Source organism: Caloenas nicobarica, chromosome 13 (assembly GCF_036013445.1).
Source record: "Caloenas nicobarica isolate bCalNic1 chromosome 13, bCalNic1.hap1, whole genome shotgun sequence".
Lineage (NCBI taxonomy): Eukaryota > Metazoa > Chordata > Aves > Columbiformes > Columbidae > Caloenas > Caloenas nicobarica.
The window spans coordinates 5191917-5219085 of record NC_088257.1 but is presented as its reverse complement, the minus strand read 5'-3'; the positions used below and the strand labels follow the sequence as shown (position 1 = coordinate 5219085).

General features: G+C 46.3%; 1 protein-coding gene across 1 annotated transcript in view; it reads right to left on the bottom strand.

The window, feature by feature from the left end:
- ADAM19 (ADAM metallopeptidase domain 19) overlaps positions 1–27169 on the bottom strand; it is a 34702-nt gene that overhangs the window by 3605 nt on the left and 3928 nt on the right. Inside the window, exons 4-21 of the mRNA XM_065644398.1 lie at positions 18255–18333; positions 16835–16911; positions 15032–15224; positions 14505–14570; positions 13095–13166; positions 12108–12274; positions 10865–10949; positions 10480–10619; positions 8669–8846; positions 7898–7987; positions 6455–6650; positions 6065–6173; positions 5334–5538; positions 4681–4761; positions 3487–3595; positions 3247–3382; positions 2950–3016; positions 2176–2391 (exon numbers count right to left, since the gene is read on the bottom strand). Of these exons, the coding sequence (XP_065500470.1) occupies positions 2176–2391; positions 2950–3016; positions 3247–3382; positions 3487–3595; positions 4681–4761; positions 5334–5538; positions 6065–6173; positions 6455–6650; positions 7898–7987; positions 8669–8846; positions 10480–10619; positions 10865–10949; positions 12108–12274; positions 13095–13166; positions 14505–14570; positions 15032–15224; positions 16835–16911; positions 18255–18333 (2266 nt within the window). The remainder of the gene's footprint in view (positions 1–2175; positions 2392–2949; positions 3017–3246; positions 3383–3486; positions 3596–4680; positions 4762–5333; positions 5539–6064; positions 6174–6454; positions 6651–7897; positions 7988–8668; positions 8847–10479; positions 10620–10864; positions 10950–12107; positions 12275–13094; positions 13167–14504; positions 14571–15031; positions 15225–16834; positions 16912–18254; positions 18334–27169) is intronic.

Below are 27169 nucleotides of genomic sequence, written 5' to 3'. Positions count from 1 at the left end.
CAAAGGACTGATGAGATACAGGCAAACCCATGCTTGCAAAGACCTCTCTGTCTCTGAAGAAAGGAGGGAGCGCAGGTGGCTGCCGCTATGGCTTGTCGTACTATGCTGGTGATTAGTGGTTTTCAACGTGTACGAGTTTTTCACCTGTCAAGTTTCATGAAGACCGGGTGGCCTTAGGCTGCTGGGCAGGGGGCTTCAAACCGAGGACAACCAAACCAGGTGACAGGGTTACCTTGTTCTGCCTCCCAAATGGAGCTGCCGGCTGCAAGCACATCATGTTCTGGCTACTAGAGCATCTAGAAGTTTTAAGCCTTGAATTTTGCAAGTAATAGGGAAACTATGTTCCAGACCCTTTTCATTAGCTGCATTACTGATGCACTTAAGGTTGGAAGCAAGTTTCACACACATACACTCACTATATGATTGCCCATATAATGCCTGTAAACCCTGTATGCATGTGCCCATACAAACACACGCAGCCCTGCACCCGCCACCCATCAGTTATTACTTTGTTTGTGCACACAGCTGTCCCTAATAGGATACTCAGAGCATTTTATTTTCCATTCGTCTAATGAATTTCAGTGTAAAGCATATCCCTGGGGAGAAGTTACCCACACAAGAACTAACTGCCTGTCGTTTCTTAGTCTCTGTGCAAAGTCGCTGGCTTACAGGTGTTGATTTAATAAACACAGCTGCACTCACAACTTGGACAGCACCCAAAACCCTGCAGTCTCCTTAGACTATTCATAAATACGATGCTTGATGGCTGCATCAGCCGATGCTTGGGGATATATTGCTCTCCAAGGACCTTGCCCTGTGACTGCAGGAAGGACAAGGCAGACTAAATCCCACTTGGTCCAAAGAGCTCCTACAGGAATAGCAAGAGAGCAAATCTGGCAGATACTGCAAATGTCTAGGAAGGACACTGACACTAGCAAACAGTGAAATTAATGACTTCCCCTGTACCGTCTACATTTTGTGGCTCTCCTCCAAGCCAGAAATGGCAAGGTTTCATTTGGAAATCCTAGGAAAAGTGTCCCATCTAGTAGGTCTGACTGATGTAAAGAGACTGGATGCACTGGGGGGGAACACAATGGAGATTGTGAACTTGTCAACAACCAGCTGGGGGAAGGATACCTACTCCTTATTGACTGCAGTCATCTTCCTGCTTTTGTTTTGGTTTTCTTTCCTGCTGAAGGGCTGGCTGTTCACAGGAACAATGGAGCTAGAAACAGATCCCATTCACTAAACCTTTGTGGTTTTGCTTTCCTCTGTATCCATCAGAGAGAGACTGCCTGGGAGCCAGCCTCCTGCTATCCCCTGTACCTGAGCCCTTTGTTTCTTTGCTGGCCCTAACCTAATAAAGCTAGTAGGAAAGGATTTTGGTAAAATGAGTTTAAGTCAGAGTGACTTGCCGTCTTTTCCATAAGAGTGTGGGGTCTGTACTAAGCTTAGAATGAAATTGCCAGCAAGAGAACTACATTAATAGCCTTTTCTTATAACCCTCGAAACAACCTCATGGCTAGGACGCTCCCATAAGATGAAGTCAGTCTGGGTTAAGTCTAACATTTCCTTTACAACATGTTAACTGTCCCATTTCTGCTCCACATCAAAATTTGTCTTCCCAAGGTTTTAGTCCAGGAATGGCCAAATGCAATCTACCTGGGGGATCATCCCAAGGAAAGGGATCCTGTACTCAACACTGAACCTCAGACTTATCGTGGACCGGTAATTTCAGAGGGGCTTGTTTCCAGGAGACAAAAATACGTGAAAATGGGAAGAGGAGCTTTGCTAGGCATGTTTAGTGAAAAATATCTACAGCCTTTTTGTTCCTGGCAAATTATCCATTTGATTTGCAGCAAAAAAAATGTTTAGATGACCTTGGTAAAGTGAATGCTGCTTTGTGATCCAAGCTACCTGACTCTAAGTCCAGATCGGAGGTGTTGGGGGACCTGAATGAAGAGTAATTGTGTATGCTAGTGTCCAGCACAGTCCTTTTCAGCTACACTACGAAGCAAGGAGACCACCGGTAATTGTCCTGTGGCGAGATGGAGCACACACCAGTGAGCATGGTAACTCCTACACCACCACCAGGGTTAGAGAGGCTCCACCAGCCTCACTCAGATCAAACCTCCCATCAAACCGCATCTGCAGGACAGCGGCACGGCTCCGTACCTGAGAGACGGGGGGTTTGGGAGCGGGAGGTGCTGGCCTGCTCGGGGGTGTCCGTCGGGGAACGTCCTTTGTAGGTGCCGGGGACGCTGGCCTGGTAAGATGCTCCACACCACAACTGTAGCCAGTGGAGAAGGCAGACGGCTGCTGCGTGTTCATTTGGAGCCCTGGAGCTTGCTGGGGAGGAGGTTTTGATGGGGTTTGAGGGAAGCCAATCACCTGTGCAGAAGATCCACAAATCCCAGGAGTTAGGTACTTCCACTTCAAACCACCTTGTTACTCTCTGCTGCATGTTTGAGGATCCGCGTGAGGTGTTTGAGCCACACAGTAGAAAACATTGCCTGCAACACCGGCCTGTGTTGTATATGTCTAGTAGGCATTGATTAGATAGACTGGGACAATATGGGATCATGAGGCAGAAGTGGGAATCAAGAGAACAATGTAACTCAGGCATTATTGTTACAAGTGACACTTGGAAATAACTGCAGTGCTTATGATTTCTACAGTTTTGAGAGGGGGATGTGACAAAAGAGGATCTATCAGGAGACACAAGCAGCCACACAAGCCTGGCCAAATCCCAGAGCCTACCTTTAAGGAAATGGCTAGAAAGAAATGCTACATTCGGCTCCTGCTGACTTTCAGCCATGGGGGATGTCTGTCTCGTTTTCCCATTCTTTGATAAATCTGCTCCCTAATTACAGTGTGAGGAAACCACATCCCACATCTCAGGTCAGCTGCATCTCTCCCTGGGGAGCTGGAAGGTGACCTGGCCCCTACCTTCCTCTGCTCCTGAGGGGTTTTCAACTTGAAGGCAGGGTTTGCGTGCCCATTTCCAGAGGTGTCACTGACAATGAGAGAAAGAATAGAGCGTTATTTCCTTTATACATTTTCTCCTTTTTCTTTGCTGTATTTTCGATTATATTTTAACTGAAGGAAAGGAAAATGAGAAGCATATACTGACTATACCAACAAACTGACTTAGTTATGTTCCTCACAGCCTATGCAATTTCTTTTCTGTCCTGACACTGAAAGGGTGTGGATGTAAGCAGACAAGGCACAGCACTGACAATTTACCTGAACTGCGGGGTCTTCTTTAGAGAACAGATGGTGAATTTATTCCAGCATTTCAGATAATAGAACAAAAACATGATTCCAATGAGAAGGAGAATAGGAGCCAGGATTGCAAGAGTTATCACAACTGCTGAAGGGCCTGAGGGAAAGAAAGTGGAGTTAGTTAAGTGGAAAACTCTCTGGTTCCCATCTAACTCAAGTCCTTCTGAAATGCCACCATAGTTGAGAGTTGGTTCCGCTCACCTTCAGGCATGGGGGGACCACTGTCCAAGCTTCCTCCCCTCCCCTGCTTGTTGCAGAATGGGGGGGCCCAGCCCTGGTTGCAGTGGCAGTTCTTGTTGTTATTGCAGACCTGGAATGAGAAGACTCAGAGATTTTAGTGCCAGCTCCTAAAGAATCTGCAAGCTAAAAAAAAATTAAGCCGTTGCTGGATAAAACACTACAGAAGAAACTCTTATTGGTATAAATAGGGAATAAAGTGCCTGGAAACATTTTTTTTTTCAGGGTGTGAAAGAACCTTTTATTTCCTCAGAAATTCTCCCTTTCTCCAAAAGACAAGGGTTCTTCAGCTGAAGGGCCACTAACCTGGATTCAGCAGAAAAGCAGCATTTATAAATGCCTTTTTCTTATTCTTATATCTAAACTAAAGAATAAAATCTTCCCTTCCATCCAGTGAAGATTTCTTACTGTTTAGGTTTATTGCTTGGCCCGTTGCTATTTTTTTATCATCTAGGCAGTCCCTGGGAGAGGGGCTGATCCCTCTGATCAGGCATGTTCTGTGCTAATTGTAGCATTTAATTTAATCCTGTGGAATAGCAGATAATCACCTCCTACAGCTTCATGGATTGTAAGAAATGAAGCAGACTGGGAAAGAAAGAGCAGAGTGGGTCCCTCTTCTCATGGGGCCCCTCCTGGTGCCTCCTAGGCTGGTCAGGGCGGCACACACTGCTGCACGCTGCTGTATTCATCACTCCTCCCCATTGCCTAACTGGACCATGGGGATGGAGAGATGCTGATGTTCTATGCCAGAAACATCAGCAAAAGGTATAAAAAGTTCTCACCAGCAGAGCACAGCTTGGGATAAACTGTTTTAAACAAGACTCTTTACTTTGTCTTTCCTCAGTAAGTCTGGTTTTTTGGGTTTTTTTCAATCTAAATTGGTTCCAGAAGATTTTTCTATAAGATTACCCCTTCTTGGATTTAATTCATTGCAATTCCTATCTCTCCCGTAGACCTCCTTGAATTTTACGTCAAAGGGACACTCGCAGACCAGAAAATGCATCAAACATTAAAGGAATGTGCAAATTAATAATCGAGGAGCAGAAGTCCAAAGTGAACCTAAGTGTGATATCAGAACTGAGCTGAACAACCATCCACAGATGAACAGCAGCCCATCCTGCTTCAGTCTGAAATGGAGACGAAAAGGAAGATACCTACTCCGTGCCCATGGCACTTCTTGCTACAGCTGTCAGAATCAAAGATGATGGATGTGTTCTGGCAGCGTCCCTCAAAGCAAGCCTGCAGGGACAGGATCCAAAAACTCAGTGTTAGAACTCCAGGTTATGTACCATATTACTGCCTTGTTTTATTTTGTGACTTGTGGGGTCCCAGACACCTTGACAACACAAGTAATACCCTGGGCAGAACAACAGGCTGTGAAGTTAACCTGGTTCCCAGGCAAACATTTAATCACTACCCCAAATCCCAGCTAACATGCATCAGAGAGGAGCTCAGGAGCTGATGGATGGACCATGCCCCTTTGGCGAGTCTCTGAAGGAGCTCTCAGGTGTCTTGAAATGTTATTGTGTGTCTCACCCCTCAACAAAACAACCTCAATCAACCAGCAAATCCCCAATTTAGCACTGGGCCTGGACTTCATCTGGCAAAGCCTTACAGTATGGCCTTTGGTGAGTATTCTTCCATTGCTTCTCAGAAGCCTCTAAGAAATTATTTTTCTAACAAACATGAAAATCCCCTAGAAAGGCATTAGACATAAGAAATTGATGGCTTGATAATCACAAATCACTTTCCAGATGGAAAAGTGATACCGTGAACCTCCCTCAAGCCATTACGGGCAGGACTGTACCTACATGATGGCTCCCACATTTTGTTCCTGTCAACACCAAGCCAGGATCCAGCATCTCCTTTTCTTCACTCTCAGATCTGTACACGTGGGTCCCTCGGCACCTCAGCTGTGTCCTCTGCGTGCGGATAGTTGTGTCTATGGCCACCGCATTGGACTGCAGGGGTTTGGAAGCAGAGCTCTGGCACTGGATCTTCCCACATTTAGCATCTCTAATTTCAAAGGAAAGGCTAAAGTGATTATTTCTGACTTGCCGAATCTTTTGCAGGCATCAGCTCTACATGGAAATTAAAGCAGTAGTGTTGAGTCATTGTTCAATGGCAAAAGAGCAAGCAGATCCCAAGAGCTAGCCCAAGGAAGAGTGTCTCTGATGGGCACTGATGGCACCATTTCACTGTCCCCATGAGTAGGCCAGCCTCAATAAAATCACGGATAAGACTAAGAAGTTTTTATCTCCGTTAAAAAGCTACATTCAACTTATGGATTTTTAAATCCCCTTTTCTGTTGCTTTGAAAAAAACCCATCAACTAGATGTTTTAAAATGCAAAAGGCAGGGAGAACGGTAAACTCAAAGCTTCAGTTGTAAGGGCTCTGAGTCTGACAAGGATGCAGCTGCTTTCCCAGGAGGCAGGAGGGAGTGAAAACAGAGCATGGATCAGTTTTATCTACTGGCCCATAACTTGTAATGTATAAAAACCTCTCCAATGAGCAACTCTTGGCTGCCACTCTGCTTTCTACCTCATCTCACACTTCCTGTAGTTGCCGTAGATGTCCTTCCCACAGTTCCCGTAGATGTCTCCAGCAGCATTAACCTTCTCGAAGCAGGCATCTGGTGCTGGCCTGGCTCCTGCATGGAAGAGACTCACGTGGCTGATTCCTGTGGAGCCTGGCAGCCCACCTCACCCCAGGCCAACCACGCCGTGGTTCTTTTTCTGGGATGGTTGGAGCGTGGGAAATTTTTGCTGTCTCCTCCAAGCAAGCGAGGAAGGAGAAAAGGCTCCTCAGACTTTGCCACTGATAATGCTTATGGAAGGCACTACTCTCTTACACAGGGTGAATATAATAGCAGGATGCTATAATATTGCCTGTTCAAAGGACAGCATATTTAGCCTCCAGTAGTGTCCTTACCAGGCCCCCACAGCTGCAAGCACTGGTCTTTATAGGTGAGACACATGCCACTGTAGCAATAGGCCTTCCCTCCATCGCAGGAAGCCCCATCGATTTGGTAAGAGTTGGGAGGGCAAAACGGTGACTCGCCAGTGCAGTATTCGGGGAGGTCACAGAGTCCTGATCTTTCCCTGCAGGGAGTTCCCGGAGACATCAGCTAAAAAGATACAAAGGAGAACAAATTGAATTATTGCTTGGCTGCTTTGTGGTTTCACGTCTGTACAATGTCTCCCCGTAGATAAGAAAAAATCTTGTATACATCTCTGCATCCACCTTGCCTTAGGTTTTTTCAGGTCAGCAGTGGTCCAAATGACTCTATAACTTTATTAACTGGGTGAACTGTGTAGAATCAAATTAATGACTGGATCCCTTCCGCAGGTAGCAATGAGATCATGCACGGAAAATAAAGCTGCCAGACCTCAAGAGGACACAGATCCATCTCCCTCTACCCTAGGGTAGGATCTGACTTATCTAAACCATTTCTGACAGAGCTTTGTGTAATCTATTCTCTAAACCTTCCCTGTTTGGGAAGTTTCTTTCAGTGTTTGCCTATCATTGCTGCTGGAGATATTTTCCTAATACCTAACTTATGTCTCCCTTGCTTATAAGTTTACCCAGTTCATTCTTATCCTGTCCACCATGGACATGAACAGAAGGGCGTACACAGTTACATCTAGGAGGATTTTCCAAGTCTTTTGTGAAAGGAGTGAGTCCAGGGGGATTCCTGGAAAATTATTTTCCACATGCTCAGGATAAGTCCGTAAGAGCACACAGTCAGTGTGCAAACACAAAAATGAACTTAAGAGAAATGCTTGGTTTTTTTAGTTAATTTGTTGTCAAAGCTTGAGGTCTTTGGCTCCAAAACCAGAAACACGTTTTACCTGGCCTCTATAAGGAAAGCTGAGATTTAAAATTATAGTGGTCACACGTATACAACCCTCTTTGCTAGTGTTTCTTCAGCAAGCACCGAAGCTAAACGAATTCAACAGCATCCCAGAAAAGAGGGTTTGGAACAAAGATAGCATCCAGCTTAATCCCTGGAGGAAGAGTTTGCTCTAAGAGCTCTGTCCAGATTTCTTCTAGAGCCAAAGGAGAGAAATATTCATTCTGATTCATTTCATCACTAAGTGTTTAAGAGATGCAGTGTGACTGACTTCATTCCAGCAGCTCATCTTAATTTACTAAAAGAGTCAATTAAATCAGTCAGCTAGAAGAAAGGACCCCACTAGTTTGACTGCACTCCTAGCTGTTGTATTAATACCTAAAAATCAAACCATGTTGCTTGCAGGTAAGGAGCTGAACTCCATGTTTGGTTCTGTTTGCTCCCCGCTTCTCCATGTTTCAGCCTCACGCTTCCACCACCATTATTCCCTCTCCTCTCTTAGAAAAACCCAGAGATCCCACCTTGCACTGATGACAGCAGCTGCCATGGGCACATTCGGCACCCAGCTTCAGGGAGCAGGTGCTGGCGTCACAGCAGGGGTTATTGCATTCCTGGAAGACAGCGAGATGCAGCAGAGTTTACAAGGCAGATGTTCAAGACAAGAATGTGCCAGAGCATCAAAGTGTGAGGCTGACACTAATCTGCTCTCATACACAATGAGTTACGTGCAAACCAGGTAACAGGTTTCTTCCCACAATATGTTCATGATACCCAGCATGTGCTGAATTACAGTGCTGCATAATCATATCCTCTCTCGGACTGACTGGACACTATAGGTTGTGCTCATTACACCTGATGAGTCTGGGCTGCTTATTCCAGCTCTGTTTTGTCTTATTAGTCAAAGTATGAATTTGGAGATGTGAGATGCAGTGCTAAGAGAAGCTCCATCTTTATCAGGAATGGAGCTGTAGGTAAAGTGAACTTATATATAGAACTGCAACATCTAAGAGCACTTTTCTTTTTTAAAGGAAGTTTTCATCACTTTTGTTCAACCATGGAATACACCATCCATGATATCTGGGATGCATTGTACTATGCACTATAAATTTAGTTAGACATGATACTTTACAACCTTGATTTACATCGCATATACATTTACATACAGGGAAGGTACGCATATCTCCTGCACAAACAAAAGCCGTTTACATATCACATAACTAAATTTGTGAAGTACATGATAAAATCATTGTGTCCCACTAAACCCCAAATGGCTGGATCTGAGCAATTGTTACCTCCATCTCTCCACAGTCACACTCCTCCCCCTCTTCCAAGTAGCCATTTCCACATTTCTTCCCACCATACATGCTCTTGGTATCCGGCATATTGGAGAGACACATCCCTCCACCAGACTGCAGATACTTCTCCAGCTCTTTTCTATTGCACTGGTTGAACACCTTGGGGAATGGGTGCCTGAATATGGACAGTGTAGATGAACATCATGACAGATCTGGGCAATGGTTTAGAGAACCAAAAATGAGCATGTGCAAATCCTGACATAGGCCAAAGAGCCCAGGTCCTTCTCTGAAGTCTATGAAATTGTGCAAAAGCAGATTGTGATTTTGTGCACCTGTTCAAAATCAGATCCATCTGGATTTCATTTGGAGATAAAGTGAGATTGCACTGCAAAACTGTCTAGTAAGATACCCGCCTTAAAAAATAAACTTTATTGAAAAAAATATGTTGAGTTAGGTTCAACTTTGATAGCCGACACATATAGCAGTCCTTACCTGCTCAATACTGAAGCTGCGGCTTATTCTTATCTCTGCTTGAACAAGACTGAGAATCGAGCACTCAAACTGTGAATAACTGCTTGTGAATTCAACGGATAAAAATAATATTTTGTTTTTCCTATCTACTGCCTCATTGCAAAATATGTGAATATTTTCTGTCACACGAATTATTAATTTCTGTTGCTACAATGCCAAAACCTGTGCACTCTACATATGACTGTGCGTGTTTGTGTTCACATTGCATGTTTTACTTGCATGCCACTATGTCTTCATTTCTCACCTAAATGTTTTTCCTTATTTGGAGAGAATCATGCATGTAAAAGAAGACACCTATAGAGAAAATGTTGTTAAAACCCGCTAAAACCCAAAGAGGAAGGCTTGAGGAAACAGGGAATGTGGCTTTAAGTGAATGGGTTTGGCTGATGTTTTTACATGACTGAAATATGGAAGCTGTTGTGGTTCCTCATCCAAAATGAGCTCTGGAATCCCTGTGGGCTTCCAGAGTCACTCTTGCTTCCCCTTTCTCTCAAAGCCATCTGTTTCTTCCCTTTTAAACACAGGATTTCTGTGGCTCACTGCAACCAAGCAGTATTCTTAAGAATACACACAGTCAATCTGGTTTTGTGCTTCTGACCTAGAAATATAGCCCTATTGCTGTGCCTTTTAATAAAAATCAGTTCTTTCCTGAAGCAATCCTTTTTCTTCTCATTACCACATTATAACATACATTAACTTTTACACAAGATGCTTTAAAAACCCTATCAACTATCTATCTAGGTATCTCGTGTGTGCCACAGAAATGAAACCCACGTAGACCTCTACATGCCAAGGTCACGCGTGTTCTGGTCACCCCTTGTTGTTCTGTACTTGCTGGCAATAGACAGTCCAGCTTTTGCAGAAGAGTGTGTGTGTATATACACTGAACTTTCTTTGGGGTGATGGATCATTTGGTAGGACACAGCAAGAAGCACAGACTTGGAGACAAGGGGTCAGAGTGGTCTTGAGATGGTCTCTCAGGACAGAAGACAGGAAAATTTTCCTTTTTACCAGACAGTTTAGAACTCCACTTCTAAATGCTGCCAGGTGCCTACATTACCTAAGGCCAATCTCAGGCAGGAATAAGCTCACTTGGAATTTAGCAAACTGCTACTGAAACATGAGCCAGGCTGTGCCCAGCAGCATTTTCTCTATAAACACATTAGCTCCAACAGGCAGCAACAGCCAGACCTTCAGTCTGCATTCTAGCTCTTACTCTACCAAGTCTCTTGTAACGAAGCCCATCGTGTTTCTCCATGAGACCAAGACAAACTCACCCAGTTGCAGAAGCCATGATGCAGCCTCCATCTTCTGCAGGGGTAGTACAGCAGCCGGGTGAATCATGATTCATGCCAAAATTGTGTCCCATCTCATGGGCAATGGTAGCAGCAACACCAATGGCATTATCAGAGTGATCCTGTACAAGGTCATAGAGGCACATCAGCATTTTCCCTCTCTGTGCCAGTCCTGTGCACTCTGGGTCAATGGGGTAAGCTGCACTTCTCTTTACTACATGCAGAAAACATCTACTGAAGGTATTGCTGCCTATGAGCAGGTGAGCTAGAGGCCTCCACAGGAAATATTTTCTTCCTGGGCTTTAGGAGGCATCTATCTATTCACTGCTGGCAAGAAACATCATATTAGGTATTAGCAATTACTTACCATGTTTACTCCACCTGACTGGAAATCAGAGCACATGGCCATCACAGGAGCCAAGCCTACTGTGGTACCTTGGAAGGGCACACCCCTAAAATCAACCCAGAAAGACCATGAAATGGCACCAAGGCACTTGAGGCAAAGCAGAGAAATACATCCTACAGCCTACAGCTTTATACATACGCGCAGTGTCAAGTGAACACATTTTCTTTAGTGATATCTTCAAGTACAGGACATTGTAGCAGAGTTACAAAGCTTTAAGACCTATTTTTCTTGGACTAATAATTTGGTTTATGGGCCAACCAGCCAATCCTATTTTTTATAATGGTCTGGTGCCAAAAAGTGCTCCCCCTGAGTTTTGCAACAAGCACAGAAGAGACTGTTTCTGGATCCTTAACTAGGTACTGTTTCAAATGCTTATTTTACCTTAAGCCTGTTATTTGCAAGTTTGAGATTCAGGGGCTTGACAGATTACTAGTTGACACCTTTGAGGTGCATCCATGCTCGGGTCCTGGCTGGCGAGCTGGAATTCTGCACCATCCATGCTGGCATGTCTGAAATGGGAGCCTTGGAAATTGTACTTGGGGCATGACAAGGCAAAGGTGAAATACAGTAGTGTTAAAGGGGAAAAACAAAACAAACAAAAAAAGGGACAAGGCATTGCATCTCCACATTTCTGTCCCACCGGTTTCTCCTCTGACTCATCACTATTTACTAGTGGATGAATTACCATGGGAGAGGTAAGGAAGTCTTAGAATTGCTGCAATTTTTTCTTCCAACGACATCTGCATTGCTGGCCATAGCTACTGGCCCTAATAAGATCAGTAGGATGAGTCACAGATCATCAGCTCACTCCCAGCACTGTGTCCCCTGTGTCTCAGAGGGATGAATTTGGGATGGATACCCTCCGCAAAGGGCTTAACTCCCTTTTACAGGTCTACTTCTCATTCAGATTTTCTTGACATTGTACATGTGGCTGTGATAGATCACGTGCAGCCACCTGTGATATGCACATACAATAAAGATGATGCAATTTGCTGCTTGTGTATTGCAACTGCTGCACAGCCCGGGACCTCCACTTTCCCTACGGTGGTTGTGTTTGGGGTGCCAGAGCTTAATGCTGGCTGAGTGGCCACTCCATACAGCTGCCACTCCTGAACCTTAGAACAATACAGTCTTACACACTGATTTCACATCCACCCAACCCCCTCACCAGAAACAGGTTAATTCAGGATAAAAACAAACCTACGTGATTAGTTGGGCATTATCGTGTTTTCTGTGCACCCGCTCCTTGCTACTCCAGGCCAGAAAGGACTTCAGGGTGGCGTAGGGGTTCTCAGTTACATCGCATTTATTCCAGTTACTCCAGATCTCCAGCCCCACCAAGGCAATCCGAATATTCAGGGATCTGTAAAACTAAGACACAGAAAAGGATGACAAAATGAGCACCGCTAATTTATTTCACTGACATTTAAATCCTGTATATAAACCCTGCTAAATGCTGCTACAGATACACAAGTCCAGAGAAGATGCTCTCTCTGGAAATGCATTGCAACTTAGTGCCACGGCTCTGCAGAGACGTGTGCACCACCCACAAGCCTAAACTCAATTGAACCAGAGATGTTGAACTTTCATTTTTAAAAGAATGACAGAAAGATAATCTAGAAAAACAAAGACTGGAGACTGAGATCATGTTTATCTTTAGATATGTCAAAATTCCTGAAAAGAGGAAGGAAATAATCTGCTGCTCACGTCAAGTACAAACAGGGTAAGTCTTCATGGGCTGGGGGGTAAAGGGAGCAATGCAAGGAGTTTAGGGGAAGAAAGGGAGTATGAAGGGAGTAGATCTGAACTACAGCAGCACAGGGTACCACTGCAAGGATGAGCTCTGAAGGCTTCTTCCACTTCTACTTGCCAAGATTTCTACAATTTGAAGTCAATACCTTAGTCCCTTGTCAAAAAGCAGTATTTAGCTAACACCGTTAATGCGGAGATGTATTAAAACACAGAGGTGCTCATGATGGCTCCAACATAAGGAATGGAGATTCCCCCACCCTGCCCCTGATGTCCAACAACAGAACTGTTTGTCAGATGCTCTCCACTCCCCAAGTCACTGGGGAGAACTGTTGAAACATTATTCTCTCTCCCAAGAAGGCAGTTTTCCTCTGTCACAATTAATTCACATGTTTCATGATTTGGACTTTGCTTTTTCCAGTTCATGCACACCTGATCTCACCTTATCTACATAATTAGCAGCCTCCACTAATTTAAGCCTTGTTTCTTCAATGTTGAAGTGATGCTTCTGAAACTGAACAAAATGAACATGTCAGTCAGCACAAAGGCAATTAGAAAGAGCTGAAATGTGTTAAAACAAGTCACTCCCTATAAGCCCACCTGTACATGTATATTCAGAATTCATCCCCAGCATCCCACTGCAGCAATATTACTCAAGCTGTGATAGTAACACAGTGGAGCAACTCAAGCTTATCAGAACCCCCAGAACCAGGGGCTGACAAAGAACTGACAGATGTGCCAGGTAAAATATACAGTAACATGACTTCATGTCTGAGGTCAAGGCTGCCATAGTGCTCATCACATCTCACTCATCCAGCGAATGGGGGATGCATCTCACACATCCAGCAAAGCTGCCTATTTGAACCCCTGGGCAATTAACAAGTTAATTTTAGCAAACTGTTTGATTCAGGGAATTAAAGTTGCAAAATTATTAGATTTTTGTTCAACTGACAACAAAAACTGGGACTTATTTTCTAGCAAGAGAGACAGTAAAGTAATGGCAGTCAATGACGACACTGCAAGAGTTTCTACCCCAGCTTGTCTAATCAAATGATGAACAACGTATGAGAGTTCCTGTGTATAATGTGTTTTCTCATAGTTTCCCTGGTATCCTGGTGGCTAACAGAGAAACCAAAATAGGTTCTGTCTCTTTAGTTTTGTTCAGAATAAATTATAGCCCAGAGCACTACATGGCTTTCACTATTGGAGTTTCAAGTTGTAAATTATGAATAAGACCAGCCTGACTCCCATCTGTGCTGGAGATTAAATGATCAGCTAAACACTGCACAGTTTGCACTCTCAGTAAGTACATCTGGCGCGTCGTCCAGGCTGGGGAGCGGGGAGTGTTTGCTGACTTCACTGAGTCTCTTTCTGCCCTATTCTATGACCTGGAGACTTTAAAATGTCTATTTATGTGTCTGCTACCAGCTCAGAGCAGAGGATAATCACAGTTATCTTCTCCAGAGATTAAGTGTACTGCAGCCTTAGAAACATGTCGTTCCTGGAAAGCCCCACATCACCGCTGGCTGAAGGCAGTCTCTCCCATCAAGAACCAAGGCCAACCACTGGTACCCTAGGAGGCCAGAACTGACCTCCAACCCTGTTCCTTCGTCCAGATGACAACCTGCATCTCTCCCGGGGCCAACGGTGGCTGACAGCGGTGGCAGAGGGGTCGTGGCTGCTAGGACAAAAGGGACAAAGCCGCAGCTCTCCCTGTCTGCTGGTGGGGATCAGGATGGCAAGAGGAAACGTGTTGGGCCCCAGCTGTGCACCCACCCCAGGAGAAGCTGCAGGTGGGATGCTTGCTCTGGGCCCAGTGCTCAGTTGGTATAAACATGATCCTTCTTCTTACCTCTGCATAATCCGCGACAAGCAGAAGCTCCACGTACTTTGTAGCCTGCAGAGTCTCCCGTTTCACCTGTGGCAGCAGCAGCAACATGGGTTATTTCCTCAGTATCCCACAAGAAACACTTTGCAAAGCATATGTACAGGCTGTTTTTCCCAGTTTTTCACTGGCCACTCACCCCACCCCACACAGTGACCTTCAGATAGGATTAATTTATAGCAACCAAGTATCACAAGTCAGTTTAGCTACAGCAAGCACCCCTGTGCCTGTCTTCAGCCCACTCCAGTTCGTTCATGTATTGGGTGCACAAATTCGTGCACAAACAGCTACACCCCAGGTTTCTCACGGCGCACAGTAGTCCCAACACTCATTTATTTCCCTGCTGGAGCCGACCAGCTAGCTACAAACCCTCTTAAATATTTTCCTTCCTTCCACTTTCCAAGCTGAGCTCCCAGAGAGCAACAGGCTCTTGGGCTTGGAACATGTGAGAAATTTGCAGCACCATGTATGGAGCTGATTTAAGCCCTGCTCACCCTCTGGCGAGGTGGTTTCATGCCAGTTGTGAAGTCCCTGAGCCAGTCTTCGGCTGCAGCCCCCGTGCCCTGGTAGCCACAGACTCCTCTCTGCAGCCTCAGGTCATCCAGCCTGTAGATCAAGTGCTCATTTGGGCTGTCAGGAGCTGGCTCTAAGATATAGCTGGAATTGCTGCTCAATACGATAATTCCTCTGTTGAAACGGGAAGCAATAAGAGGGAGTTTACTATCACAGCAACCGGAGGTAAATCCTTCTGCTGCTGCGTTCCCATCTGACCCTGACAAGGTACTTATCCTCACTAGGCCGTTAAGTTGATTAATAAAATGATGGGGTTATTCTGAGTTCAGAGCAGGGAATCCCTGAGCTTGCATATATTAAAATCTATTCAATGGCCCTCAGACGTTCAATTGAGGGGCTATTGTAGCACGTGCTGCAACAGCGCTAGGCTGAGAAGTACTGACTTTTTTAAGTGCAGCTTTTACTTTAGAGGCAGTGGAAGCTCTTCAACTGATTGAATAAATTTGTCTTTAACACAACTGACCTAAAAAATGGGAAGACTTCGTCAGTGGAAAAAAACACAGCTCTCTCTGGGACTTGCATGCGGCCATAAGGTTCTAGTTTCCTCGATAAGCCTTTTACAGCCACAAGAGCTGGAAATCTCCTGGGTTTGATCCCCACTGCAGGATGTGCGGCTCGACAGGCAGCACCCCTCCTTGTGAAGGCTCACAGCGAAAACAGCCATGTGTGCTCAGCTCTTGTGCCTTCCCGGCAATTAGAAATGATGTCGAGGAGCTGCCAGCTCAGGGGAGCAGGAAGGCCACTGCATGTGCACATTGGGACATCTCCATCTCCTTTCCTAGCAAAATACCAGCTTACAGAAGCAGGGCACACCTGTGACTGCTTTTGCTTTTGGTTTATTTATTGCAAACCACAGGTGGCTGCACTGTCCTGTTTATCTCACTGGGCTCTTTGGCCTGTGCTACATTCGCTTGAGATGTTTTGGGTTTGCTTTGGCGCAGGCTGTTTCCTGGTTGGAGTCAGTCCCATCAGCACAGTTTCCAATCAGTGCTTGAGAGCAGATGACCACTAATATCAATAAAGCCCATGTGGTGTTTTGGAAACAAACTCTGAGCTGGTGTAAATGAACGCAGCTCCTTGGTCGCAACAAGCCGCGTCGTTTACTCCTGCTGAGGATACAGACCATCTTTTCCTGCCAAAGGCTCCATTACTACCAAAGTGAAGGTTTTAAATGCATAACATACACAACCTCAGCACCACCCAGGGAGAAAGCAGAGAGCTGGGCTGACAACCCAAGATGAAGTTCAGACTTGCAGACTTTGCCCCAAAACGCACACAAAAACTTGCCATTTGTGAGAGACTGGGAGAAGGAGGTGGTATCTGCACTGCTGTAGAGTGTTGGGTTGGGACATGGCGAGTCCTGCCCCTGTCTGTGTAGGGGATGCAGCCCTGAGTCACTAACAGGAGAGACTTTTGCTCCAGTGGACTCTTGAGCTAAACTCTCTCATTGCATGAGTCCGCATGGCCAGTGCAAAGGGGGAAGGAGCCTAGGAGCTGGCTAGGAGGCCATGGTTACTAATAATACCCAATTTTCTGCATTCCCCCCACCGCCAGCAGGCTCCCTTTTATGTCCAGGATGCTTGACTGGGTGGCATTTGGGAACAGGTCTATCTGCTCAGGAAGAAATAAGGCAGCCAGGCTCCTGGGGAGCTGAGCTGGCATGGTAGCACGCTGAGGGGCCGAGCTGAGGTGTTCCTGCAGCCCCGGCATCCCCCGGCACTTACCGCAGCCCTCGGCACGTGCTGAGCGTGACGCTGGAGCCCTCCCAGCCCCTGACGACCCCGTGGTAGAAGCAGTGGTCCTGGAAAGCAGAGGGGAGCACGGTTGGCAATGAAGCTTCAGGATGGACGCATGCTCATCTCATCTCCCAAGTGGCAAGTGATAGGACATGAAGAAACGGCCTCAAGTTGCGGCAGGAGAGGTTTAGATTGGATATTAGGAAAAAATTCTTCCCGGAAAGGGTTGTCAGACATTGGAACAGGCTGCCCAGGGAAGCGGTGGAGTCACCATCCCTGGAGGGGTTTAAAAGTCCTTCAGACTTTTCTTAGGGACCAGACTGTTCTTAGTGACATGGTTTAGTGCTAAAGTTACGTTAGGTTATCGTTGGACTCAATGATCCTGAGGGTCTCTTCCAACTGAAATAATTCTATGATTCTATATTTAGGCATCACTGAGACCCATGTGAGGGCAACCGATACTCCCGTAATTGTTCTCTTTCCACTGCATTTGGTAGTTGACTATCACAACTAAATCTCTCAGTCTGCATCGAAATTTGGCCTTTCAGCCACCATGCTTGGCCTGGGCGAGTGCATCAAACGGCTCCTTGTTGACAGTAAAAATTGAACTTTGAATCCCCAAGGAAGCAACATGGATAGCTGCAGCATTAAGGCTGATCCAAAGCTTTCTGCTTGTAATGGGAGCTGCCTATCGATGGCAGCTGGCCCTGGGTCAGGCCCCAAAGGACCTGCCTTCAGCCCCAGAGAGGGTGACGCCATGGACGGCGGGGGAGTCCCCATCTGGGGGCTCCTAGAAAGACAAAGGCAGCCTCTGGCAGGGACAAGGAGGCTTTGGGGCAGGAACACCAGTGTATTCATCACATCCCCTTGCCCCAGGGCAGCATCAGCAAAGATGATCTCATGGGGTTTTCATCTCTTATTTTTTGCATCGCAACCAATGCACATCTTTGTGCCACTGAAGCAGACTCAGCCAAAGCCTGCGTGTGATCGTAATTCATGGGATTTTTACTGACCAGGAGCCAGCTTACACAGGCTGGTTTTCCCAAGGGTTGGGAACATCCCCAGCGTGGAGTACCCAGTGGCCAAACTAAAAGCAAGAGTGTGAGCAGAGGGAAGAATAAGCAACTCCCCAGCACCCAGAGAGAGAGGAGCGATCCCAGAGGCTGATCTGGGCTCTCGTATCAGAGCTTGAGCAAAACAGTAAGAAGTTTTACCATTGCTGGGGGATGGGCAAGCTTTTGTGCTGGAACCCCTCAGGTCAGAGAGTCAAACTGCACCCTTCCTTCAGCTTGAAGCAGACTCACAGCCTCAAAGAAAGGCTCTGGAGAAAAAAGGTCACCCACCTCTCCAGGCCCCCTGCCCGGTCTCCCCTTCACATCACAGAAGGGAAAGATCTCTGTGCACTCACCGTGTGGGTCAGAGAGGTGGTCTGGGGTTGTCCAGTTGGGCTGTAATGTGTCTCAGTATAGCCTGGTGCAAAGAGGTTTCTACAGATAAAGGGAGAGGAAAAGAAAAGAAAGATTAAAAAAAAAACCCAAACAATAAAACCTTTCTTTAGACCTGGATTATTGTTTCCCACATGCGTTAGAAAATTGACAAGTTGCAGCTCTTTCTGAAGTCCGTGTAAATACTCCTGTTGCTGTGAACCACTGTTGCGGACTTGGGGTGATCACTGCTTGCTACCCGCAGTGCAAAACCAATTGCAATGCACAGAGAGGGCAGGCAGGAGACCGGGATTTGGGGGACACCAACCGAGAGGACGCTGTATCTCTGCACTCGGCTCCAGACCATCACTTTCTGCCTGCGAGGCACTTGTTAACGACTGGCCCCAGGGAGGCAATGGCTAACGGCTTCCTGGTGGCACCAAAGCCACGGGAGCTGCTGCAGCACTGGTGCCGCAGGCTGCGCTTGCCTGGGCTGAGCATGCGGCGATGGCAGAGGGTCAGAAGGTGGAAGTATAGCTGACCTTGCCACATCCATCTATCTGCTGCCCTGGCCAGAGCTGAGCACTTCTTCTCGTGGAGTACACTCACTTCTGAAATAGTGCAGCGAGCAATCTTCCTAAGTGCTCTTTCAAGACATTTATTAAATTAAAATATTAAAATAGAGCCTGTCCCTGAGTTTGATTAGGCACCGAGATCCAGTTCCAATAACTGCAAGTGAACAATTCAATTTTTATGTGAAAACCTAAAAACACCCCTGGAAACTCAACATCATAATCCTCCTTTAACGGGTGCAAGTCTCTGACTGGAGTTTCCTTTACTACTGCAAAGTTATGGCCCAGATAAGCTGGGATTAGGTTCAGCGCACCAAGTACAGCGTAGCAAGCACACAAAAGGCCAGTTCAGGACACATTTGGGCACTGGAGTGTGTTCTCAGCTCAAATCCAGACCCTCTCCAGTGCCTAAACCTGAGCACAATTATAAATCAATCTGCATCTGCTTTCCAACTTCTGCCCAGAAGCCAATTCACTTCTTTGCCCTAGGAAAATGCTGATTCCCCAATTTGAATTTGTTCATGTCATTCTCATATAGACATTATTCTCCCTGTCTTCAGTCCAGAATCAACCCAGTAGTCTACAAAAGGCACTCCTGTGCACTGAATAGTAAGCATTTTGATTTGGTTCCAGAGGAAACAGCCTTCCCCTTCTTTTTAAACATCTGCATTTGCTAAAGTGATGTAAAATAGTACAGCACGTCAAAATCTGGGCCAAACGGAGAAGGTCACATCCTGTGTCCGTCTCAGCAGCAGGAAAAATGTAGGTTTAAAACAGTTTGTTTTTTTTTTTTTAAACAGTGGCCTCACTTCCAAAAATTTGGAGTAGGATCACAGAACATGCCCCATCTATGAAACACGCTTCTGCAGCAACCATGCAGTGCTGTCAGGCCACCAAAGCATCACGTTTGCCACACCATGAGGATGCCACATGCACCCTGGGCAGCACGATGCCAGCAGCACTGCAGCTGCAGGTCAGTCCTTCTGTAGCCCTGTTTAATGCATTTCATGAACCAGATTTTTTGAACTATGACCTGTAAGAAAGAAAAAAGCTTTCTTCATTTATTCACTTGATTTCTTTAGGCTGGATGAAGAAAGCTGTATCAGAAGCAAACCCAAAGATTTTTCCTGTCTTAGTTTTTGCTATGTGGCAGTCAGGTGTAATCTACCTCGAAAAGCCTCTGAATGAGAGACTGAGTGCTTGTCATATCTAATTAAATTAGGCCACAGCAACAGGAAATATAACCTTTTATCAGTGTTTGAAAGTGCTTCCCCCATCCGGTATCCAGAGGCTCAGACACCTGAACAAGTACCAATGGCTTAGTGTCAGACAAAACCGTGTGTTACTGTTGTATTTCACAGCATTTGATGTCGGGAACACAACAGCTTTTATCTCCGCTTCCAAAGTTCACTGTAGCCCAGGAAGGCTCATTTTGTTTCTTTCTAATGTGTCAAGTCTCATCACCAGGTCCTGTCAGTGATCAGAAGGTGAGATTACTACATTTCAGCTATCTCGGGTCTGTAAACTGAAGATAAGCACAGAAGCACCAACCCACAAAAAATGACTCCCTTCATCTCCCTGACCGTAGCAGCTTGCTCAGCATGAGGCTGCAAGAAACAAATGTTTAATCAACAGATTGCATTAACTTGCAGGAAATTGCCTTGAGCAATGTGCTCTGGCAGGTATCTGGTCTGTGTTAGACACTGTGATCTCGAGAGTAGACACTAAACCAGTGTGCGTCTGCCCAGTGCTACTAAAGCCAGAATTAGGCACCAGTCCATGGATTTCCAGTAGCTGAGGCTTGCACAGCCTACTTGTTTCATTCCCGAACAAGCATGCTTATGTTTTCTTCCTGCTCCTTTATTCTTGGAAAGCATTCACTATGAATAACTATTTTATCTCTCCTCCAGCATCCATGATAAAAATCCTCAGTGCTCTGACTCTTGCCGAGCCCACGGTGCTGCCCCCCAGCCCCAGTGCTGAGCTGGGCCATGCTGAGCACCGGAATGCGGCACATCACGTTTCAGGGCACGGGATGATGCCACACAACACGCAGTGTGAGCACATCTCTTCCTACCTGCAGACTCGGGCTCTATGCCCTCCTAGGGCGGATTAAGGAGCTGATAGGTCTGCCTGAATTTTTAGGGGTACTTATGCAGCTGCTGAGCTCAAAGCATGTATCCTCTGGCTGAGCAGTGCCGTGCCACAACTGTGAAGCCTCTCTCCACCAGTTCACTCCTATCCCACATTGCAGGCTGTCTACAAAAAGTCCAGTTTCTTATTTTGAGCTTGAAACAGTCCTGTTTTGAAGGCCTTCCCCTGCCTTAATGCAGAGGAGCCTGGGGGCTCTTGCAGCACTGCTGAGAAAGCCGATCACCGTGCATTGCACGGTGTGCGGTGGGGAGAGCAGTGAGGAAAGAGGAAAAACAACAGGACATCTTGCAACACCCTTGGGGTGCTATCCTCACTTCAGAGCCTGTGAAAGTTCATTCTCAGCCCAGCTCACTTCCTCAGCGAGCATCAAGCTTTCCACCAAATCGTAAATCTCAGAGCGTACCAGACTTATCAGCCACTCTTGTCCCTCTTCTCCATGTGTACCAGTTGTTGGATAAACAGGGGAGATCACTGAGACACAAGCACCCCAAAACCTTAGCAGTGGCCTTTATCTGCCGTCATTTCTGGACAGCACCACTGCCAGGCTGAAGGGCTGATGCCAGGGGAGCTCAGCCCCGCAAAGCGCTGATAGATCTGATCCACTGTTTCAAGAGGAGCACAGAGCTCACCTCCTTGTTGGAGGAGGAAAGCCCCAAATAAACAGCATGATTTGATCCTTTCTTCTCTGTTACATTGTATGTCTCAGTGACTATCTCTTCAGCAGCTCAAGATGAAGCTGCAAAAGTTTGGATGCCAAATAACATCATTTAAAGGCTTCTGAGACGGTCAGGCAGCTGGCAGATTGCTAGCATGCATCGTCTTCCTAAAAGGCAGCATGGAGTCCATCATTAGAGGAATTATCAGCATGAAGAATTGATGAAGTCAGAGGAAAAGCTGGTTTTGGATGGGAGCACCCTACTTTGCTAAACCTCAATCACAGCTGCAGCCACACGGGGCTGTGTGAGGCCAAGGTGAGCTACACACGAGCACTCAGGATGTTCTAGAGAAGCCCTCACACCTTTCCAACAGCAAGCAGCTTTTGGCAAGATCAGTCATTCCCCAAGATCCAGCTCAGCATGCAGCTCAGGGTGGAATAGCCTGCTCTTGGCAGGGTTTCCCCAGAAAGCCTTGGGAGCCGGGTTAAATACAGGCAAGGAGGCCAAACGAAGGAAGCGTGGCTCCGTGCCATAATGTACAGATGGCTTGAGACTGTTTCTGCTGATGACCGACATGGAGCGACCTTGGTCCCACTCCAGCCTGTCAATGATATCATTGTTTGAAACAAAACCCCCCTGCCCGTGCCGCTGTGCTGCTCCCCGGCGGGGCCCTGCCGCGCTGAGCTGACATGGCAGCCAGCATGGCTCTGTTTTGCCACATTGGGACACCGTGCTGGGCGGGTGACGTACTGCACACATGAGCCAACGGTATTCAATGGTAGAGGCAGGCTGAGGGCGTGGGGCAAAAAATCCAGGTTTCTGGTCAAGCAGCTGCCCCTGTGGCACTTGGGGACAGGGCAAGAATGTGGCCTCCAGCTCAGCCGGCCACTGCAGAGGAGCAGAGCTGGGGGACATGAGCTGCACAGCACACCCGGTGCTCCCAAAAACAGCAGAAGGAAAGCTCAGGCCTTTCTTGCATGACCATGTTCATTTGATGGAGTGCACTTTTCCCAGCTGCTCTGGAGGACCTCACCCCTATTCTCGTGATAAATGGGAGCAGTTTTCTCCTGCCTGTGAAACATCAGTTGTTAGCACAAGCCTCAGAGGGGCTGAGAGCCACCCACCCCAGAGGACCACCGTGGACATGCCTGGCTCCACCAGCCAGAGATCACCCATGGGCACTGGGAGGGCCCTGGCAACACACTAGTGCTCTTGCTAATTGGAGCAAGAAGGTTTTTTCTTTTTTATAATTCAGTCCCATTAGCAACTTTGTTTGGGTTCATTTTACAAAGGGGCTAGTCTGCATGGACAGCTGCCAATTTAAAAACACCCATGAGTATCTGGGAGACAGACTATTTCTTATTTCCTCCCAAAAAATGGAAGCCAAATGGTCCATGAAGCTCTCGTGAGAAACATCAACTCTTAATTTTTAGTCATGGGATCAAGAAAAGTGAAGCCTGCAATTTCTTACATCTATTTCCCTCTCCCTTTCCTCAAATCACAATAAATCTGTCTGGCCAGGCTGCCAGGATCTGGGGGCGGAGGGAGTTGATTCTCCCAAGAAAGCTTGGACATCAGATTTCCATCTACAACTTGTGGTCCCACTCCATTGCCTCTTAACAGGATCCAAGCAGGGTAAGAAGTGGAACTTGACCCCTTACCTCCCAGTCACTTCAATGTTCCCTAAAGTCAGAATTGAGCATTAAAACCTGAGGTGACCCTGGCTTGGACACCACCAACACATGACCCATGACAACATGAGCAGGTAAGCCTGCTTTCCTTATCCACCACTAGTGGTAAATCACAGATTTCGCATCTCTGGAGTCCTCTAGCCAAAACCTGGCACTCCACAAAAATCAACAAAATCCAAAATTTTTCTTCTTGGTGAGTTTCATCCAAATGAAGCCTGGAGCTCTTAAGCTCCCTTCCTCAAGAGCCTTTGCGGATATATCTGAGAACACGTTTATCGTGTGAACAGCAGCAGTTTGGAAGGAAAAAGTAGCTTCTGAGCTATTGAGGTAGAACTAAACTAGCTATTAGTAATGTCTGGGAAAATATCACAGGCTAAAGACTCTCCATCCCCTTTTACCATCCACATTATCTGTGACATTCATTGTGTAAATCAGATTACAGGATCAGAGCAAAATTTGTCACATAGTCCCTTGGCTTACCAATGGGAACCATAAAAGTTGCCTGGAGAGGAAAAAGGAAATAAAACAAATGGGAAACTGCCTGATAATGAGTCAGGGAGCAAAAGATTTAAAGGGCTCCACTTCCTCATCTCTTCCTGCCATAAACAGAGAAATCACTGAATAACCCAAGGGAATCAGGAGGTTGCAAGGCAGCTATGGCTTTCCAGGTCCCGACTCTGTTTTTCTGATGACTTCAAGATACAGTAGAGCAGGATAAACTCAGATTCCCTCCTTTACATACCCCTTACCCCCTCCCCATGCAGGAAGCCCATCAGACATTGATGATGTGTGGCCCATCAATGGAAAAAAATTCATATATCCTTCCTGCTTGGAGGTGAGCAGCAACCTCTCCCCTTTCTCACTCGGTAGGAGAGGCCCTAGAAACACGCAAAAGCAGGATATGGTAAAATACAAGTGACATACAGATCTCTTATCACAGCACTGAGAGCACTGAGTGGGCTGAGTACTTGCTGTCTACACAGGTGGGGCCAGAAGAGATTGGAAATGATACTGCTCTCTCTTAGATCCAGTTGGCTGAAGACAACTCTCTGTATTGCTCCCGAGGTCAAACAAGATAAGCTTTAGACTTTCTTCGCTGTGTCCTCAGCCAGTTGCTGCACATCTCTACTGGGCCTCTGCCAGCCAGTGCCCCAAGCCCTCGCAGCTGCTGTGGGCAGGCGGCAGCTAAAATACGCTGCTAAAACACACATCGGTGCCCCACGCTGCCCACAGGACTCACCCACAGGCAGGGACATCCCCTGGAGAAGGTGACTTCTCCTGGAGAAACCTCCACTGCCCCTTGCTGCTGAGTGGACCATCCCAAGTCTGCTCTCCCCATGAAGAGACACAAAGAAGAAGAGAAATTTAAGTCTTGTTGATAGTTTTCCTGAACTCAGATGAGAAGACAAATCCCATGCAGGCTTCTGTGGTACAAATATGAGCTCTCCCCATTGCTATGAAGAAAAGGCTTGCACCAAGCAGCAATGCCACACACATTCAGGGCATCTCAGCATCCCCTCCCTGCTGCTTTTTATTAACAAATGCAGATGCCTTCTAAAAGTCACTTTTCATCCAAGGTTTGCAACTCAGATTCTTCCGTTCCTAAACCACAGCCAAATTTAAAGCTGCTTTACAGGCAAATCTCCATATATTTGTTGTTTGTGCAGCTTTAAGCTTTCCAATCCTGCAGCTGCAAGACATGGGTTTGAGTCATTTAAAAAAAAAAAAGTGTCATTTGGGGGATATACTTTTATAGTTATTCAGAAATGTTAAATAGTGCTGTGAGCTCTGCTTGTAACTACAGTATGGTTCCACCTTCTGATCAAACTCCAGAACAGGAAATAATGCAATATTATGTTTACAACTAATGTAATAGTTGTATTTGTAGATACATGAAGCCCAAACTCAGACGTGTGCTGAGCTTATTACAAAATACAGAGTTGTGCACAGTTCTGAAGAAAGATATGCAATAATTTCTGTTTCACCTCTGTGGATGAACACAACGTCCTTTTCATATGGAATATGAAATCACAGGCTTGGTGTGAACATTTCTTCCACAAGTTGAAAATGGCACATTTCTTTCAAAGTTGGTGCATCACTACCAAAGCTGTAGGGATTACGATTCTTTTCCCCCCCACCCTTTCAAAGTAAGCTCATATTCTCATCAGCTTTCTCTCTCCATGAGGAAAGTGGTGAACGTGTAACGAGGCTGCCCAATCCACTGAGAACCTCACTCACAACAGTTTCACTAGCTTGGCGTATCTCCTTGCTGGCTTTAGGGGGCATTGGGTAAATGATATCCCAACCAGACCTGAATTATGCCAATCATTCCAGGCTTTCTGTGAGCGGTGGGAGTCTGGGATGTGGATACAAGAGTAAAACAGGAGCCAGGTGGATACGTTTGCAGCCCCATGCTGAGGCCAGGGACAGGGCAGGAGCAGAGCTCCAACCTTGGCAGCAAAGCTGGTTTCTAGAGGCTCCTCTAAACTGGATCAATTAAATGATGCAGAACTCTGGGGTTTATTTTAATTTAAAAAGCCCCAAGTACCTTCCTTAAAGTTGCAGTTCTGTTATACCCACTTTCACAGGAACCTGAAACCAGGAGCAGCCAGATTTCAAACAGCTTTGAAGGGATGCTTCCCACTTGGGGGATTTCATCTTCTCTCCCACTGTCCGGGCACCCAACAAACCCTTCAGAGAAGGAGTCTCTGATGCTGAAACTACTCAGTACCCCAAACCTCAGCTGGGACCTCAGGCTGCCCTACAAGAGAAGCAATAGCAGTGATGAGCTCCTGGGCACTGGAGAGCAACTTCAGGCTGGTGACCTGAGGAGCCAGGCTGGACTCTGCCTTGCTGAACACTTTGTCAACGAGAAGCAGTTTGCCTCTGCTTCTAAGTGCTCTAGGGATGCTGATAATTACAACATCCACAGGGCTCACAAGGACTTCATGGTTTTGTTTGCTTCATCATTTCTCTTTTGAGTGTCTCTAAACTACTTCGGCACCTTCACAAGTCTCTGGAAAGTGGTGGCTCTCCAGAGCCTCTCATCTAATCAGGTTCAGACTTGTATTTTGGGATCATGCCATCACCTTTCTTGAACAAGGACTTGAGGCCTGGCGAGACTCCCACATGAAGCATGGCTATCTACGAATCACTTGCATTTTCCACAGAAATAAAAACAAGAAACTCCAAACCACTTGCTGTATTTCATCAGTCCTAGTAAAGCGATTCATCCTGCAGTGGAAGTGTGTGTGCATACTTAAGCCTGTGTGTACACATCTCAATGAATGAAAATACATTTCAGGAAATAAACACAATAGAAACCTTCTATTATTGCAACTCTGTTTACTAACACCAGCAATGAGTTTGTCTGCACTGGAAATATCTCCCACGAGGCACCTGGAGGTTACATCATCATGCTGGAAGCACAAATGGATTAATTCACCAAGGATCCGTGCTCTTGCCAGCTTCTACTGTGCCAGAAAGAAATTCGCCTTTGCATAACGATTGCAGAATATGCAAGACCCAAATCCTTCCACCAGGAAGGAGCCCCCCAGCAGCTCCAGCAGGTATGTTGCTTCCAGGTTCAGTCCAGAGACGGGCATTACTGACCGCTCTTGTCGGCAACAGCTACTTTTCCCACATCAGTCAGGACTCAGCCATGCTTATGCTGCCTGGTCTCCTCTACCACTTCTCTATTTTCTCAGCTGAGAGGTGCCAAAACACACAGAATTTATAGCTGTTTCTGTTTAGCTCTACACAGGTGCCCAACTGCCCGGGAAATGTGTTCAGCTTTTGCAGCTCTGAAACCTCCAATAGCTTATGT